Below are 18,179 nucleotides of genomic sequence, written 5' to 3'. Positions count from 1 at the left end.
ATGTGCAATGGATGTGTGCAAATCAGATGGATGTTCCAATCAGATTTAATAAGTAACCATTTTTTAAAAAATAACCATTTTTGAGTATGATCAACAGCAGCTACCTGTTTAAAGTACTGGTAACCCATTAAAAAAAGTGCTCTTGTCTTTTTCCTATATGTCCATTCTAGTCTAGTTCGTCCATATCAGATAAGATTCAAAATCCAAATTCCAGTTTGAAGTGTACTTTGAAGTGTGTAGGGATAAGTTTAAAGCAGTTCAACACTTGGCTGGAATTTAATTAGCAAAATTACCCATCTGGCATTGCAGCTTGCTGTGTTGCATAAAACGCAAATACAAAAGGTGCTTGAAAAGCGCGTTTGTAATTATTCAAGGTTGTTATACTTGTCCAAGGTGATTGATCTTTTTATTCATTGTTTAATTTCACTAGTAACTTTTCTATAGGTGTTTGCAATGCCTGGGTAATGCACAAGGGGAACTATTGGTGATATTGCAAGGTTTTTAAAAAAATGGGCAATTTTGTTGGGTAAGGTTCCCTAACTCCATGACCTTTTTTTTTTAAGCGATTGTTTTTGTCATTGTGGTGAATTGAATGGGCATAAACTGACCCTGAAACAACAAAGTCTGGTATATTAAAAGCGCTGATGTGGGTCTCTGCAGGGTTACGTGGTGGATGAAGTGGCCGCTTTACGTGCCCGATGGGAGCAGGCCTCTCAGGAGATCATAACGCAGACCACCGTCCCATGCCCCAAATGCAAAGTCCCCGTGGAGAAGAATGGTACTTTTTTTTTTTTTTTCTGTCCAATACCTCAGTAACTTTCATGTTTTAATCCTCTTAATTCATGTTCAGGTCTCTTTTTCCTGTGACATAAGTAGTCACACTCAGAGGTGTAAATGTATTGGTGATTTTTGTATTCAGAGCCTACAATACTGAAAGGTACTTTAAATACACACTATCTGCATTTTCCCATGATTCCACTGTGGTGTGCTTTGCTCCCCAGGTGGCTGCATGCATATGGTATGTCCACAAGCGCAGTGCAGGTTCGAGTGGTGCTGGCTGTGTCGTGTGGAATGGAACAGGGAGTGTATGGGCAACCACTGGTTTGGGTGATCTGGAGGTTTGAAAATCACGTCGACACCATGACTGCTTTAGGGTGCAATAGTCTGTGAACACACTCGATGGCATCTGGATGATCAGTTGACTAATGTGACACATCACAGCTCCTCAGTTCAGATTAAAACCGAGATGTGATGTACGCCATATGGATGAGAAGGTTAGCCTGATGTTTTTAATCTAAAGGTAATTAAAGCACTTTAAAATTAATGTAAACCATGGGTGTTCGAATGTTTCTGAATCTGTACAAACCATAAATCATCAATTAAATAGAGATATGCCTAATATGCTTCTGGTTTCTTATTTTCTTGTGTGTGTGTGTGTGTGTGTGTGTGTGTGTGTGTGTGTGCGTGTGCGTGTGCGTGTGCGTGTGCGTGCACGCATTCCTAATTTAGAAGGCTAACTGTTGGACTCGGACGGTGTTTGGACTGTGTTGTGGAACCTCCACCCTGTGCTGTCAGTCCCATCATAGATGCTAGATGATAGCTAAATGTGTATGGACGTTTGTTCGGATGATTCAGAATCACTGGGCCTCCAGAGATTAGATTAGCATCATTACAGTATATGATCCGTTCACCAGTCTACACATTAACTGATAAAAGCCCATAAACAAGCCATAACAGCTACTCACTCGTCCTGTCAGGCTCTTCTGGCCACGGCACTGTTAAACATTAAGAGATCAGCGAGAGACTTAGTCTGTCATTAAATGAGGACATGCAGCCAGAGAAGACGAGACGGACCAAAACAAACGCCGCAGGTACAAGAAGACCAGGCCTGTTGCCTTTCGTTCTTTCACTCTATTCTCTCTCCCTCTCTCCCCATTCTCTCTGCCTCAGGTGTCAGCAGTATTTCTGTGCTCACGCCTGCTGTTGGTTAGCCTGTTTTGTGCCCGGGGTGTTTAAAGGTTAGCTCTGGGGGCAATTGTAGTACGACAATGGGCTGTGTTCTGGCTCACCGTGCAAGTCAGCAGCGTAGTGCCACAAACAGGGAGTCACATCCCAGCTAGATTCAGAGGGGCTTTCTGCAACGAAAGTACAGTTCTGGGTATATCTGTGTAGTTACGCCATGAGTCTGTGTTTTGTCCGGAAAAGGATTTAGATTTTGTCTGGTGGCTTCATGGACCACATCCAGAAGATGAAGAGGAATGACCGGGTGAGACGCAGAGGTCAGGAGAACCCTGCGCTGGAGATGGCTGATGGACCCTTTGGTCAGGTTAGGATCTTGGATCTTCTCAATATTACGTTCCAAGAACAATAGGAAAGAATAAAGTTGTTTGATGACGTTTACAGAAGGGTCAACTTGGGCTGTTCATGCAGAGTCATGTGTAACACGCTCTGACCAGTCTAAAGGATGAATTGTTCACCATGGTGACTGAGTTTACACGCATCTATCTTCTGGAATGGATGATGATGCTGGTCAGACTAGAAAAACATTAACTCTACTCCTGCACATATACACTACGAGTTTTATTGCTTCGTTAATCACTGGAACTGTTTTCAGTTGAAGCTTTTAAAGTGAATGCAGAGTTGCATTGGACCAGGTTTTAATCATATGCAGATTTTCCATGAAGTAAAAGCCATTACCATTGACCATCATTAGCAAACCAGTTTAAATTCTGTTCATTTTATGTCCTTGTACCATGTAGCTTTACTAAAGATACTAAGCAACAAACATGGTGCAGAGTTGCAAGGCTTTAAGCGGTTGATGTTAATATGCTTGCATTTATCGGTGGCATCACTCTCACCTGTGGCTCCTTCAACCACCTGCAGCCCTTCAATGCCCAACTTTCCATAACAGTGGCGGCAGATGCAGTGCGGACCGCAGCACAATGGGCGTCCTACACGTGTAGCCGCTGGAAACGAGCTGTACAGAAGTGCGTAAGGAAAAAACCTTCAGGTACGAATGTTTATAACCTCTGTTTGTAAGGTTATCGTTGGGTTATTGTAGCTAGCCTTGAGACAACTGGCTTAGGCCACTCACTCTGATCAAACTGCATAGTTTATCATAGGCTACACCAATCACCCATAACATTATGACATAAATTACACTGATTAACTCATTACAGTGGCATGTGTGAGTGGGTGGCATATACAGTGGGTGCTGAAAGTATTCAGACCCCCTTACATTTTTCACTCTTTATGTTGCAGCCATTTGCTAAAATCAGTTAAGATATTTGTTCCTTGTTAATGTACACACAGGATCCCATATTGACAGAAATTGTTGTCAACCGAATTGTTGACATTTTTGCAGATTCATTGAATTTGGTCCTAAGTATCAGACCCTTTGCTGTGACACATATATTTAACTCGGGTTCTGTCCATTTCTTTTGATCATCCTTGAGATGGTTCTACACCTTCATTTGAGTCCAGCTGTGTTTGGACTTGATTAGGAAAGCCACACCCCTGTCTATATAAGACCTTACAGCTCACAATGCATGTCAGAGCAAATGAGAATCATGAGGTCAAAGGAACTGCCTGAAGAGCTCAGAGACAGAATTGTGGCAAGGGACAGATCTGACCAAGGTTACAAAAACATTTCTGCTGCAATTAAGGTTCCTAAGAGAACAGTGACCTCCATAATCCAAAATGGAAGATGTTTGGGATGACCTTGAGACAACTGGCTTAGGTCATTCACTCTGATCAAACTGCATAGTTTATCATAGGCTACACCAATCACCCTTAACATTATGACACAAATTACACTGATTAACTCATTACAGTGTACAGAACCCTTCCTAGAGCTGGCCATCCAGCCAAACTGAACTATCTGGGGGAGAAGAGCCTTAGTGAGAGCGGAGTTTGATAAAAAAAAAAAACTCCAAGATGGTGGGAAATAAGATTCTCTGGTTTGGTGAGACCAAGATAGAACATTTTGGCCTTAATTCTAAGCGGTATGTGTGGAGAAAAACAGGTACTGCTCATCAGCTGCCCAATACAGTGCTAACAGTGAAGCACCGTGGTGGAAGCATCATGCTGTTGGGGTGTTTTGCAGCTGCAGGGACAGGATGACTGGTTGCATTCGAGGGAAAGTTCAGTGCAGCCATGTACAGGGATATCCTGCATGAAAACCTTCTCCAGAGTGCTCTGCTCAGAATCTCAAAATGGGCTGAAGGTTTACCTTCCAACAAAACAATGACAGCAAGCACACAGTTAAAATGATGAAGGAGGGGCTTCATAACAACTCTGTGACTGTTCTTGAATGGCAGTGGGCAGCCATGAAAGACACCCAGGGAGCAGTGTTCTGATTGTGGGATGTTGTGGCATCTATGGGAAGTTCCTGTCTGCATTAGTCAGGACCTAGCAGAAGTGGTTCAAGGAAGAAAGACTGGAGAATAGACAGCCAAGGTTCATTGGTGCACATGGAGAGCCCAGTCTGGCCTGTGTTGTGTGACCCAATAGAACAGCTACTGTAGCTCAATTTGCTGAAAATTTTCATGCATTGCTGCTGTCCAATGTGCATCTGAGTACATTTTGGAGTAAATAAGTAAATAGGGGTTTTGAGGAACACAACAACCAGTTTAACTTGGCCTCCAAATCCTGCAGATCTCAATCCAATTGAACATCTGTGATAGTGCTGGAAAAACAGGTCAGATCCGTGTAGGTACTACCTCACATCTAACCTAAAGGATATACTATGGATGGGTTGATGCCAGACTGCCAGAAATCACAGCATACCTATAGAGGTCCATGCCTTGATGGGTCTGGTGGCAAATAAGGGATCTACTTTATGCAATGCTGCTGGTGTTGATGTTAATAGTAAAGGTAATATTACCTTTAAATGAAGTTAAAGATGTCACCATAAGAACTTAAACTCTGTATATTTTGGGTCTTTTGGTCTCATGATTATTATTATTTTCCTTGTTCGATGTCTCTTTGTACTGAAAGGAGAATGCCTTGGAAGTAAGTACAAGGGCCTGGCATGGGATGAGGATGAGGTGGACGGCGGCCTTGACCAAACACAAAGCCTCAACAAAAGCCTGCTGGATCATTTCAGAATCCTTGCTGCAAGCAATGAAGACACAGATGAGGTATGATGTGAAGGTCGTGTGTGAAGTGTGGTGTGGTAAATAATGCATTCAACATCTCTGATCCTACATGACCTCTGCTCCTCAGGTTGATTTGCCCTTTCTGAACAGGGTTCTCACCGATGGAGCTGACCCCAACACATCTGATAAATACGGACAGACAGTGCTGCATGAGGTCAGGGTTCATGCAGTGTCTTGCTTTTCAATTTGTGTAAAGCTATTTATTTTCTCTCTCTGTGGCATCATAGAATCACTGTTCCATTTATTTTGTTGTGTTGCACCTCTGAGTGTGTGTGTGTGTGTGTGTGTGTGTGTGTGTTTTAGATCTCTCGTGCATGGAACGTAGACGTGATGCGTTTTTTCCTGGAGAGAGGGGCAGATGTGCAGAGGGCTGACGCATTTGGGGTCACTCCACTGCATGTGGCTGCAGCACTGGACTATGAGGAGATGATCGTTTTCCTGTTGGAGAAGGGTGGTGTGTTTCTGTGTCCTGATTGTGTCTTGAATAGTGTGTGTTTTAAAGAAAGGGTGTATAGTTTGGATGTACAGTTGTCAGTGGTAAGGCAGAGCTCTGTTACAGTCATATTTAACAGAGCTCAGAGTCAAAATGCTTTTATTTTTATTACTTTAATGCAATAGCATTACTCAAGCTTTATTAATTATGCTGCCATGTTGCTGAAGATGCTGAATCTCAAATAAATAAATAAAAGTCAGACATTTGTTGGACAGAGGTTCACTGTGGCTACTTCTGAATATTCCATATTGTCACCTGCCTGTGTCCTCGTAGCGGACATCGGTGCCCGGACGCGCAGTGACCAGCAGACTCCCCTGCACTTCGCTGCTAAAAACGATGCAGTGGGTGCGGTCAGGATCCTGCTGCAGCACGGCGCAGACATTACTGCACGGGACTATAAACAGAGGACTGCGCTACAGCTGGCTGCTAACCTGGGTACCTGATCCTCTCAAACACACACACACACACACACAAAACTAACCCAAAACGCAGCACAATACAGATTCATTTCACAGGGATTCCACGCACACAATCATCTGATTATCACATCTCTTATGTTTAAATTTGACCAGACTTATAAATATACTTCAAATTCACTTTTAGAAAATATTTAACTCTAACCCTACAAAAAGGAAACATACAGAAGGTACAAACCGGATTCCAAAAAAGTTGGGACACTATACAAATCGTGACTAAAAACTGAATGCAATGATGTGGAGGTGCCAACTTCTAATATTTTATTCAGAATAGAACATAAATTTTAACCTGAACAAAAGTTTAACCTGAGAAAATGTTTCATTTTAATGGAAAAATATGTTGATTCAGAATTTCAGGGTGTCAACAAATCCCCTTCTTCTTACAACACTCAGCAGACGTCTGGGGACCGAGGAGACCAGTTTCTCAAGTTTAGAACTAGGAATGCTCTCCCATTCTTTTCTAATACAGGCCTCTAACTGTTCAATCATCTCAGGCCTTCTTTGTCACACCTTCCTCTTTATGATGCACCAAATGTTCTCTATAGGTGAAAGATCTGGACTTCAGACTGGCCATTTCAGTACCCGGATGATTGATGCAGAATGTGGTCTGGCATTATCTTGTTGAAAAATGCAGGATCTTCCCTGAAAGACATGACGTCTGGATGGGAGCATATGTTGTTCTAGAAGCTGAATATATTTTTCTGCATTGATGGTGCCTTTCCAGACATGCAAGCTGCCCATGCCACACACACTCATGCAACCCCATACCAGCAGAGATGCAGGCTTCTGAACTGAGCGTTGATAACAACTTGGGTTGTCCTTGTCCTCTTTGGTCCGGCGTCCCAGATTTCCAAAAGAACTTCGAACCGTGACTCGTCTGACCACAGAACAGTCTTCCATTTTTAATGATCCCTGGCCCAGTGAAAACGCCTGAGCTTGTGGATCTTGCTTAGAAATGGCTTCTTCTTTGCACTGTAGAGTTTCAGCTGGCAACGGCGGTTGGCACGGTGGATTGTGTTCACCGAAGTATTCCTGAGCCCATTTTGTGATTTCCTTTACAGTAGCATTCCTGGTTGTGGTGCAGTGTCGTTTAAGGGCCCGGAGATCACGGGCATCCAGTATGTTTTTACGGCCTTGACCCTTACGCACAGAGATTGTTCCGGATTCTCTGAATCTTCGGATGATGTTATGCACAGTTGATGATGATAGATGCAAAGCCTTTGCAGTTTTTCGCTGGGTAACACCTTTCTGATATTGCTCCACTATCTTCCTGCGCAACATTGTGGGAATTGGTGATCCTCTACCCATCTTGGCTTCTGAGAGACACTGCCACTCTGAGAAGCTCTTTTTATACCCAATCATGTTGCCAATTCACCTAATTAGTGTTACTTGGTCTTTCAGCTCTTCGTTATGCTCAAATGGACTTTTTCCAGCCTCTTATTGCTACTTGTCCCAACTTTTTTGGGATTTGTTGACACCGTGAAATTTTGAATCAACATATTTTTCCTTTAAAATGATACATTTACTCTGATTAAACGTTTGATCTGTCATCTACGTTCTATTACAAATAATATATTGACATTTGCCATATCCACATCATTGCATTGAGTTTTTATTCACAATTTCTTTAGTGTCCCAACTTTTTTGGAATCCGGTTTGTACAATTGTACAAGTGTTGTCTATATTACAATATTTTTTCAAATATATATTTCTAAAGGTAGTGTTGACTTGAAATTCTGACATTGGTAACAACCTACCCAATTCACATATATAAAAATAAATAATTTTCCCACTCAAACAGTCTTGAAATCTGGAAGGTTTTGTGGGTCCTTTCTATGAACTCTGAGCTTTAGTTCTTCCTATAGATTTGCTATTGGAACCTAGTCAGGTGACTGGCTGCGCCATTCTAGCTGCTTTGTTTTCTTTCTCTGTTTCCTTGACTGTGTGTTTTGGATCATTATCACGCTGAAACGTCCACCGTCATCATCCTGGTAGATGGCACCTGATTTTATGTCTCGGTACACATTTTTCATTTATCCTTCCTATAATTATATGAACTGTGCGTAAAAGCACCTGAACACCATGATGTTCCCACCTGCATACTTCACTGTTGGTATGGTAAAATCAAGGTGATCAGCTCCAGCATTCCACTGGAGTCCTGGGTGGTGAGCGTGCATACAGGCCATGATGGCTGTATGCACGTATGGCTGTATGGCTAAGTACATTGCTTATCATTTTCTTTCAAATAATTCAAGGTCTTTCTGAAGCTCTCCACAACTGCTCATTGTGATTATTAGTTTCACTTCTCAGTCTGAAATCTTGCAGGGAGCACCTAGTCATCGCCGGTTCATGGTGAAATGATGTTCTTTCCATTTCCAGATTATGGCCCCAACAGTGCAGTACTTCATAAATTATTCTGTAACCTGCAACATCAGTATATTTTGCAAAAATAAGGCCTTGAGAGAGCTGTTTGGGTTTTATCCTTTTATAAGCCATGAGTTGAGACTGAACCATCTCATATTAATTAACAGATAAGTGGCAGTATTGCCTTCTAATTGCTGATAGATTTTAGCTGATGCCCTGGCTTCCCATGCCTTTTTGCACCTTTCTTTACTTTTTTCTGGTGTCATTCTATTTTATTACACATAACTTAATCTATGAATATTTATTGTTTGATTTCTTTACATGTGTGGATTGGATGGGTTGTTTCCAACGTCTGGTGATAATGGCATTTCAACAGCACCTTTAGAAATATAAAATTTAAATCTCACAAGCAGTCTAGCTCTATTGTATTATTCTAGTACAGCAATCTAGTAACTTTTTTAAATTGTATCCTCTTGCACTTTTCACACTGTCATGTCTTCTGAATGCATTTAAAATACAGGATGTTCGTTTCTGGATCAGCATTTTAGCCTCAGTGTTCCTTCAGAAAGGCTGAAATGGTGAAAGTGGTTAAGTGAGTGCTGTGTTATTGTTGTGCCCTTGCTCGACTCCATGCTGCGTGTGCAGACAGAAGTGAGGCTGCGCGAACCCTCATCGAGCTGGGGGCGGATGCGGGAGTGCAGGACTCTGATGGACAGCTCTGCATCACTGCCATGATTGGCAAGATGACTCCTGTGGTGAGTATCTGTCATGTGGTTGCTAAGAGACTACCAGAAAGTCTCTTTGAAGACGTGATGTCACCAGTTCACAACATATAAGGAGGAATAAATAACACAGGGAAGGATGTTGTGTGGGTTGACTGGATGTGTTATTCTGCTTGGCACTAACAGGCCCATATGGCACTGAATCAGTTCCATGTAACAGATCGCATGACCCGACAGCAGTTCTACTACCTCCACCTGCTGGAACCAGAACCGTGCAAAAGAACCGCTGGTTCTTCAGGTATCACCTGCACACAAAAACAAAGGTCTCCGTAACTACCAGCAGCCCTGAATGATGCATACATCAAAGCAAATGCTGATACATGACTAAAATAAGGATCTGTCTTTTTGTTACAGATGTATTCTGCCATATTTAATTTTCTGTATGTTACATTTGACTCCATCTCTTATTATCAACAACACAACTTTTTTACTTCAAGCTGAATTAACTTAATATGTATGAAAATAGTGCAAAGGAATGAGGACAGCCAAATCAATTGAATCATGTGGAAGTGATTTTTTTTTTCCAGTGTAGTCATGTCTTAACACTGATTACATTACATACAAAGAGATGTATTCAGAATACTTTTTGTATACATATAAGATTAATTTTTCAAGTGCATGTTGATTACTTCTATTTTGCAATACTTTTGGGTAATAATTTGGGGAAATTCATTTTGCAAATCAACATTAACAAATAAAATATCAGCATAAATATTATTTGTTATTGACTGTCTTCTGCATTTGAGTGTGTGAAGCAGAAATGTGCCATTCCATCACCTTTTTATGAGTTGCAGTCAAAACACACAAGAAATTAAGTCCCAAATTTTGCCCTAAATAAAGACATCTGGGTTAAAATTCTACAGAAGGAAATATCAGCATGAATATGAATAAATTATCAACATGAATATTATTTTATTGACATTCATTCACATGAACATTTGAATATTTTTGTATTCTGATATTGTCAGAATTTAACTATTGTACTGTAAATATTGCTTCGTAAAAAGTAACTTGGACTAGATACAGATACGTCATGTTTGTATTGTGAATATGTATCATGGTTACATGTATTAACTTACATTCCAAACATTGATTGGCCTATTCTGTTCTGTATTCTTGCATTTCAGGGAAAGTTTGCAATGAGCCTACATCTCCGGTATGACCCCCTCAAAAATGCATGAAATGTTATAGTCTAATGGTTTATGATTTAAAGGCACTTTTTTCTATTATCCTTTTATCTATCTTCATCTCTCCTGTCAGTTGGAATCCATTGTGCGTCAGGGGAAGCTGGATCTCATTATGCACCCTGTGGTTCTGAAACTCATCACTGTGAAGTGGGATCTCTATGGCAGGCACGTTACAGCACAGTTTAACGCAAACACACAGCGATTGTGTAAATTTATGATGCCATTATTTCGGCTTGCCTGACTTTGAAAGCTAGGTTGTTGTCTAACACAGCAAAATAAATTCAACTGTGTTTTCTCAATAGGTTGGGAGCATGGATACTTTTACTGCTAAATTTCCTGTTCATTGTCGCCTGGACGACTGTTGCCATATCTGTTTCAGTCATCAGAGACGAGGGGAGGCCATATGTTTTTCCCGAGGTAACATAATAGTTACTGTCACAGGTCAATATTTGACAGTTGTGGAATATAATTTTTTTTTTCCCCGAATGGTTTTGAATTTCCTAATAAACTTGTTACACAGTACTTTTCAAGTTCAAGTTCAAGTGACATTTATTGTCATCTCTTCTATATATTGTTCAGATATACAGAGAGACGAGAAGACGTGGCTCCAGTTTACAGTGCAACATAAAAGTAGACAACAAAAAAAGCAGAAAAACAGAAAACAGATGCGTCACATGAAATACAATATATAAATAAATAGGATACAGAATATACAATTTAGCTAAAAATTACGTGTTAAAAAGTGACCAGTGATATATACATGTTTAGACTGTTCAAATAAACAACAGTAATGATAGTACAGTTATTGGTTTCAGTGCAACAAGAAGAGGTAGTCCGTATAGAAGCATGTGCATAATTGCAGCAATGAGGTGTAAAGTGCAGAGGTGCAACAGAGTTAGTCCACAGTGCGAGTGTGTGTGGGGGGAAGTATGAGTGCAGGTAGTGTGTTGGCTTGTGAGGAAGAAGCTATCACGCATCCTGGAGGATCGAGACCTGATGCTGCGGTAGCGTCTGCCGGATGGGAGGAGTGTAAAAAGTCCATGTGATGGATGTGAGGGGTAAAGCACGATGCAGGAGGCTCTTCTGATGCAGCGCTTACAGAAGATGTCCTGCAGCGGCGGAAGAGACGCTCCGATGATGTTACCAGCTGCTTTGATGATCCTTTGAAGCTGCCTGATATCGGCAACAGTGCTGTTTCTGAACCAGGCGGAGATGCAGCTGGTCAGGACACTCTCTATGGTGCCCCTGTAAAACGCGGTGAGGGTGGGAGGGGGCAGGTTGGCCCGCTTCAGCCGTCTCAGAAAGTGGAGACGCTGCTGGGCCTTTTTGGCAATGGAGGTGATGTTGGTGGTCCAAGTGAGATCGTCTGAGATGTGGACTCCCAGGAACTTGGTGTCTTTTACAGTCTCAACCGTGGAGCTGTGGATGCTGAGTGGGGTGAGGGGTGGGGGGTGGCTAGTTCTCCTGAAGTCGACGATCATTTCCTTTGTTTTTTCCACATTCAGCGACAGGATGTTCTCACTGCACCAGGTGGCCAGCTGCTTTACCTCATCTCTGTAAGCCGACTCATCTTTGTTGCTGATGAGCCCCACCACGGTCGTGTCGTCGGCGAATTTGATGATGTGGTTTGAGCTGTGCAGGGCGGTGCAGTCGTGAGTCAGGAGTGTGAACAGAAGTGGACTGAGAACGCAGCCCTGAGGGGCTCCGGTACTCAGCTTGATGGTGCTGGAAACGTTCTCGCCCTTTCGGACTGACTGAGGTCTCTCTGACAGGAAATCCACTATCCAATTACAGAGTGAGGTACTCAGTCCCAGCTCGCTCAGTTTCACACACAGTCTCCGGGGGATGATGGTGTTGAATGCTGAACTAAAGTCTATGAACAGCAATCTAACATAAGAGTCTTTATTGTCCAGGTGTGAGAGGGAAAGGTGAAGTGCAGTGGACATCGCGTCCTCAGTTGACCTGTTTGTGCGATAAGCAAACTGCAGAGGGTCCAGTGAGTGAGGGAGGTTGCTTTTCACCTGTGCCATGACAAGTCTCTCAAAGCACCTCATGGTGATGGGGGTCAGAGCGATGGGCCGGTAGTCATTCAGGCAGGAAACTGAAGATTTCTTCGGCACTGGGATGATGGTGGTGGACTTGAAGCACGCTGGGACGATCATCTGGCTCAGCGAAGTGTTGAAGATGTCTGTGAACACCTCGGCTAGCTGATCAGCGCAGTCTCTCAGCACATGACCAGGAATGTTGTCTGGACCTGCAGCTTTTCGTGGGTCAACCTTGGCGAGGGTTCTCCTCACATCGGCTGCAGGCAGGGTGATGGTCTGGTCGGTGATGGGAGGCATGGCTTTCGTCGTGTGCGAGTTGTTCAGTGTGTCAAACAGTGCGAAGAACTTGTTCAGCTCCTCGGGGAGTGTGGCATCCCCCATACAGCTGCTTGGTGCTGGCTTGTACTGAGTGACAGCCTGGATGCCCTGCCACAAACTGCGAGTGTCTTTTGTGTTGCTGAAGTGATTTTGAATCTTTTTTGCATGTGCTCGCTTTGCTTGGCGTATAGAGCGAGAGAGGTTAGCCCTCGCTGTTCTGAGGGCAGCTTTACTTCCATCTCTCTCTCTCAGCAGAGCACGCACCTGTGGTGTGAACCAGGGCTTCTCGTTGGCTCTGGTGGTGATGTTCTTTAGGACTGTGACATCCTCTATGCATTTGGTGATGTAACACGTCACAGATTCCGCAAACTCGTCCAGGTTAACGCAGCCGTTGTACGTCGCCGCCTCTCTAAAAATATTCCAGTCCGTGCACTCAAAACAGTCCTGGAGTGCTGAGATGGCTCCACTGGGCCAGACTCTGATGGTCTTCCTGGCAGGTCTTGTGATTGTGATTTAGTGATTGTGAGAAGCTGAAAATCATCAAGGATCTCTAAATTCCGGGATCAGTTAGTTACCATTTTGTTAAAAGAAAAAGAGTTCTTACCACACTTGGGACAATGGATGTGTGCAGGACTGGTGGCGTGTGTTGGTGGTGGTGGTTGCACTGGTGTTGACGGTCCTAGAAGTTTATCGCGAGGTGGGCGAGGTGCTGCTGTCCCGCAGGAAACTCTGCCACTGGCAGGCCTGGAGCATCAGACGAATCAATGAAGACCTGGCCTGCTCTCATCCCATGTGGCCCGAGGTAGGTGGACACATGGCATAAGAGGTTCCCATGTGGCAGGACAAAGAATCACACGCAAAGCACATAACCCACACATAACATGCAAATCTATTTTGATAAAATGTAACATGCAAAGTAAAAATAGTGCTTTTGGCTTTTTTTAGTTCGATAGAACACCTGAGTAACCACAGCACGCCAACCCCCACAGTGCTATCCACAGTGGGTACACAGTGGGTATGGGGTTTCACTGTGTTCACGTAATAGTGGAAATTAAAAACATGCTGGTATTATCTGCTACTTGTTCGACATTTACTAATGAGCTGTTGTACATTTATTTTTAAGGAGCGACATTATTTGGAAGGACAGATAAAGTTAATCCGCAACCTGAAAGGAAGTTATGCTCAGGACCTTTGGTAAAAAAAATGGACACATTATGCCAGTTATACCCAGTTCATGATTACTAAACTATTTTTTTCTCCCACAGGAACATTTTTGATTGGCTGGTATATGTTCTGCTCATTGTGGTCCTGGGGCTCCATTTGACCGATATCTTTCTGGTGTCCAGCATGCTGAGGGGTTACAGTCTACGCTTATTTGCAGTGGTCATCATCTTCCTGTGGCTCAGACTAATGAAGCATGTCAGGGCCTTTAGGTATCAGCTACTCAATGTCTGTCTTCCTATGAGCCGCAGTGCTAGAAAGGTGTACACTTCCAGTCAAATGTATGGGTCTTGTATTTTTTACATGAATAAATCCATGGTAACATGCAGTGGGTCTATGTATGCCTCAGGCATCAGAGAAACACCCCAGCAGCGCCCCCGATTACCACCTCTCCAGTTTCAGACCCACACCTGAATGGGGCACCACAGCACCACGTAACCATGGTGACAGTAACTCAATGGGAGTATGTGCATAGAAGCACAACAGTACGGGTGGTCTGATGTCCATATGTTGAGCTATACTGGTTACCACTGGAACAACAACAGTGAAACAGAAGGTCCATGTGAGAAACCTATGCAATGTTACACACTTCTTTTTAAACATGGGTTCATCTGAGTCTGGAAGCAAAGAAAATTGTATGTAACTATTTTATTAGTTATTTACATACTCTATATACAGAAGTGTGGTTTGTGTTTTTCTTTCTGATCTCTGTAGGGTAATGGGGCCTTTCATTGTCATGCTTGGGAAAATTGTGGGGGATGTTCTGCGCTTCCTTTTCCTGTATGCTGAAATCTACATCCCATATGCCTGTGCCTTCTGGATTATTTTTGGAGGTGAGCGGAATAAAGTGTTTATTCTGTTTATGCCTTTTGGCCATATTCACCCATGGAAACCAGACAAAGTGACAGCTACCATTCACCATTCTCTGGATAAGGGCATCTGATAAATGCTGAAAATTCAAAACTTTAGGGTAGTTTAGAAATGTCCTTTTTGGATGGGAAAAAATAGTTTGTTTCACTGAAAATACATCAAATGCGTCAAATACCTAAACATTTCAGACATCATTCATGTTGTAAATGACTAAAAGGACATTGTGCAACACAACCACTCTGTCCCTCTGCAGGGACAGCAGCCGTGCCCAGTATGAAAACTGTGCCAAAGCTGCTCTACAGCCTGTATCGCATCACTCTGGTGGATGAGTATGAGTTTGATGCCATGGTGGCTGTGGACTCTATAATGGCCCATCTCCTCTGTGGGACCTTCCTGGCCCTTTCTGCCGTCCTGTGTGTCAATCTCATGATTGCTCTTCTTTCAGACACATTCCAGAGGTAAAAGGACCTTAAGTTAGACCTGCTTTACATCTTTTTAATATGTATTGAAATCTATTGATAACATAATTATTGTTGTCCACCATTTGGAGGATGCATAATTATCTGTTTATATATAATTTTTTAATAACAGTTTTGTTAGCACGGCCTCCCTCCTCTGTCTTTTCCCTAGTGAGTTTGTGGGTTGTGTTGCTTTATCATCTCTAGGGTGTATGACAATGCATTTGCCAACGCTGTAATGCAGCAAGCAGCCATCATCTTACAAGTGGAAGAATCAATGCCCCGTCTTCGCCATTTCTATGATGACCAGTACATCCACCGGCACTGTGCTCCCCTTGGAGAGTTCTATGACGATGACATCACAACTGACCGTTACCGGTATGCAGAGATGAAAAATATCACAACAAAGATCAAGGTGACAACTTCCTTCCCTCTGAGTGACACCACCGCTCCTGACATGTATTGCGCAGTATCTGCAAAGAGAGCAGTGACTTGTTGTGCAGCTTTTCAATGGCTTGGTCTCAAAATCCCTGTCTGTCTTTTGTAGGATACTCTTGATGAGTTTCTGGAAATTCAGAAAGAGACACATGCCTCTGCACCACGCCTAGCAGAAAACAAAATCACTCCAGGGTAGGTCTTCTTGTCATTTAGAATTGACAAATGGGTATAATATTTGGCTTATTTAGAATGTATTTTTGCTGTCCGTCTTTCTCAGTGGCGTTCGGCCTTCTACAGCCCCAGATAAGTTAGGACTACGGAGCCTCCAGGTGATGCAGATGCAACACAATGAAGATATGGCTGCCCTGAGAGCAGAGGTCAAAGAGATACAGACTCTGCTTCTTCACTTGGTGCATGCCAGAAAGAAACCCAGTAGGTGTATCATGTTGTAATACGTCAGTCTGTTCTAGGTTGTTTTATTTAAAAAGTGAAGTGATTGTCACTTGTGATACACAGCAGCACAGCACACGGTGCACACAGTGAAATGCACCAGCCATCACAGTTTCACCCTAAATACCAAGCCGTGGTTTATCTTGGTTGTTAATTAATATTAAATGCTTGTGTAATAATATGATGGCTGTGAGTAATGGTATTGGTAAAACCAAAAAAGTAGTGCGTTGTCATTTAACCTTCCACAGTATTGATTATACAGTGGGTTGCAAAAGTATTCAACACCATGAAGTCCAAAGAACACAACAGACAGGTCAGGGATAAAGTTATTGAGAAATTTAAAGCATCCTTAGGCTACAAAAAGATTTCCCAAGCCTTCAACATCCCATGGAGCACTGTTCAAGCGATCATTCAGAAATAGAAGAAGTATGGCACAACTGTAAACCTACCAAGACAAGGCCGCCTGCCTAAATTCACAGGCCAAACAAGGACCGTGCTGATCAGTAATGCAGCCAAGAGGCCCATGGTGACTCTGAACAAGCTGCTGAGATCAGCTCAGGTGGGGGAATCTGTCCATAGGACAACTATTAGTCGTGCACTGCACAAAGTTGTCCTTTATGGACGAGTGGCAAGAAGAAAGCCATTGTTAAAAGAAAACCATAAGAAGTCCTGTTTGCAGTATGCTACAAGCCATGTGGGGGACAGCAAAAATGTGGAAAAAGGTGCTCTGGTCAGATGAGACCAAAATTGAACTTTTTGGCCAAAATGCAAAACGTTATGTGTGGCTGAAAACTAACACCGCACATCACTCTGAACACACCATCACTGTCAAATATGGTGGTGGCAGCATCATGCTCTGGGGGGTGCTTCTCTTCAGCAGTGACAGGGAAGCTGGTCAGAGTGGATGGGAAGATGGATGGGGCCAAAAACAGGGCAATCTTGGAAGAAAACCTCTTGGAGTCTGCAAAAGTCTTCAGACTGGGGCGGAGGTTCACCTTCCAGCAGGACAATGACCCTAAACATAAAGCCAGTGCAACAAGGGAATGGTTTGAAACAAAACATATCCATGTGTTAGAATGGCCCAGTCAAAGTCCAGATCTAAATCCAATTGAGAATCTGTGGTTCACAAACACTGTCCATCTAATCTGACTAAGATGGAGCTGTTTTGCAAAGAAGAATGGTCAAGAATTTCAGTCTCTAGATGTGCAAAGCTGGTAGAGACATACCCTAAAAGACTGGCAGATGTAATTGCAGCAAAATGTGGTTCTACAAAGTATTGACTCAGGGGGCTGAATAAATACGCACACCCCACTTTTCAGTTATTTATTTTTTAAAAATGTTTGGAATCATGTATGATTTTCGTTCCACTTCTCAAGTGTACACCACTTTGTATTGGTCTTTCACGGGGAATTTCAGTCAAATAGATTCATGTTTGTGGCTGTAATGTTACAAAATTTGGAGAAGTTCAAGGGAGCCGAATACTTTTGCAACCCACTGTACATTACATTGATTTATGTGTAAAAACGTTTCCCTTCCCTGTATTTTACCAGGTCAGGCATCAAATGACCCTGCAATAAACAGCAGTGGGGACAGCAGGGCTGTTAGCTGACAGGTGATTCAACATTTAACACCGGAATGGTGGTTAAATTATGGCAACTTATGCACTACCTTGAAAAAGTTACGTTAAATGATTGGTTCTGATAACGTAAATGTTTTTCTCTGCAGCAACCCACTGAGGAAACTAAGAAACAGCATGGAATTGTGGACCTGAAAACCCAGGAGAGATGGGACTGAGCCTTTTACATTATGTATACTTTTGGAAAACATGTAATATTTTGTCTGTGCAAAATAAAGAGTTTCAAGAAAAATATTAAACGTTTTTAGTAAAAAAAAAAAAACTTGACCAAGCAAAATTTTA

General features: G+C 42.6%; 2 protein-coding genes across 3 annotated transcripts in view; both read left to right on the top strand.

The window, feature by feature from the left end:
- Positions 1-1,399, top strand: part of prkn (parkin RBR E3 ubiquitin protein ligase) — a 72,986-nt gene extending 71,587 nt beyond the window's left edge. Inside the window, exons 11-12 of the mRNA XM_028990201.1 lie at positions 661-778; positions 1,002-1,399. Coding sequence (XP_028846034.1) covers positions 661-778; positions 1,002-1,111 — 228 coding nt within the window. The 3' untranslated portion in view covers positions 1,112-1,399. The remainder of the gene's footprint in view (positions 1-660; positions 779-1,001) is intronic.
- A 99-nt stretch (positions 1,400-1,498) lies between these two features.
- On the top strand, positions 1,499-18,163 carry LOC114796210 (transient receptor potential channel pyrexia). Of its 2 annotated transcripts, XM_028990200.1 has the most exons (22): positions 1,828-1,871; positions 2,206-2,326; positions 2,884-3,010; positions 4,999-5,141; positions 5,227-5,313; positions 5,463-5,613; positions 5,926-6,087; positions 9,138-9,247; positions 9,401-9,512; positions 10,402-10,430; positions 10,535-10,626; positions 10,764-10,878; positions 13,456-13,626; positions 13,948-14,018; positions 14,090-14,257; positions 14,760-14,878; positions 15,169-15,373; positions 15,581-15,788; positions 15,921-16,003; positions 16,089-16,243; positions 17,812-17,873; positions 17,987-18,163. In XM_028990200.1, the coding sequence occupies exons 2-21, from the start codon at positions 2,231-2,233 to the stop codon at positions 17,868-17,870; spliced, it is 2,463 nt and encodes an 820-aa protein (XP_028846033.1). In that variant the 5' UTR covers positions 1,828-1,871; positions 2,206-2,230; the 3' UTR covers positions 17,871-17,873; positions 17,987-18,163. The 2 variants fall into 2 exon arrangements, with proteins under 2 accessions (XP_028846032.1, XP_028846033.1); XM_028990199.1 differs by having other exon boundaries at positions 1,499-2,326.
- Positions 18,164-18,179: the final 16 nt, after the last annotated feature.

This window comes from Denticeps clupeoides, chromosome 8 (assembly GCF_900700375.1).
Source record: "Denticeps clupeoides chromosome 8, fDenClu1.1, whole genome shotgun sequence".
Taxonomy (NCBI): domain Eukaryota; kingdom Metazoa; phylum Chordata; class Actinopteri; order Clupeiformes; family Denticipitidae; genus Denticeps; species Denticeps clupeoides.
This window is presented reverse-complemented; position numbering and strand designations above follow the sequence as displayed.

Excerpts from the sequence above, each read along its gene's own strand:
- LOC114796210 (XM_028990199.1), top strand. The coding sequence starts at position 2,231 with ATGGACCACATCCAGAAGATGAAGAGGAATGACCGGGTGAGACGCAGA. Across the intron at positions 14,258-14,759 it reads AAGCATGTCAGGGCCTTTAG|GGTAATGGGGCCTTTCATTG; the intron begins GTATCAGCTACT and ends TGATCTCTGTAG. Across the intron at positions 15,374-15,580 it reads CTTTCAGACACATTCCAGAG|GGTGTATGACAATGCATTTG; the intron begins GTAAAAGGACCT and ends TATCATCTCTAG.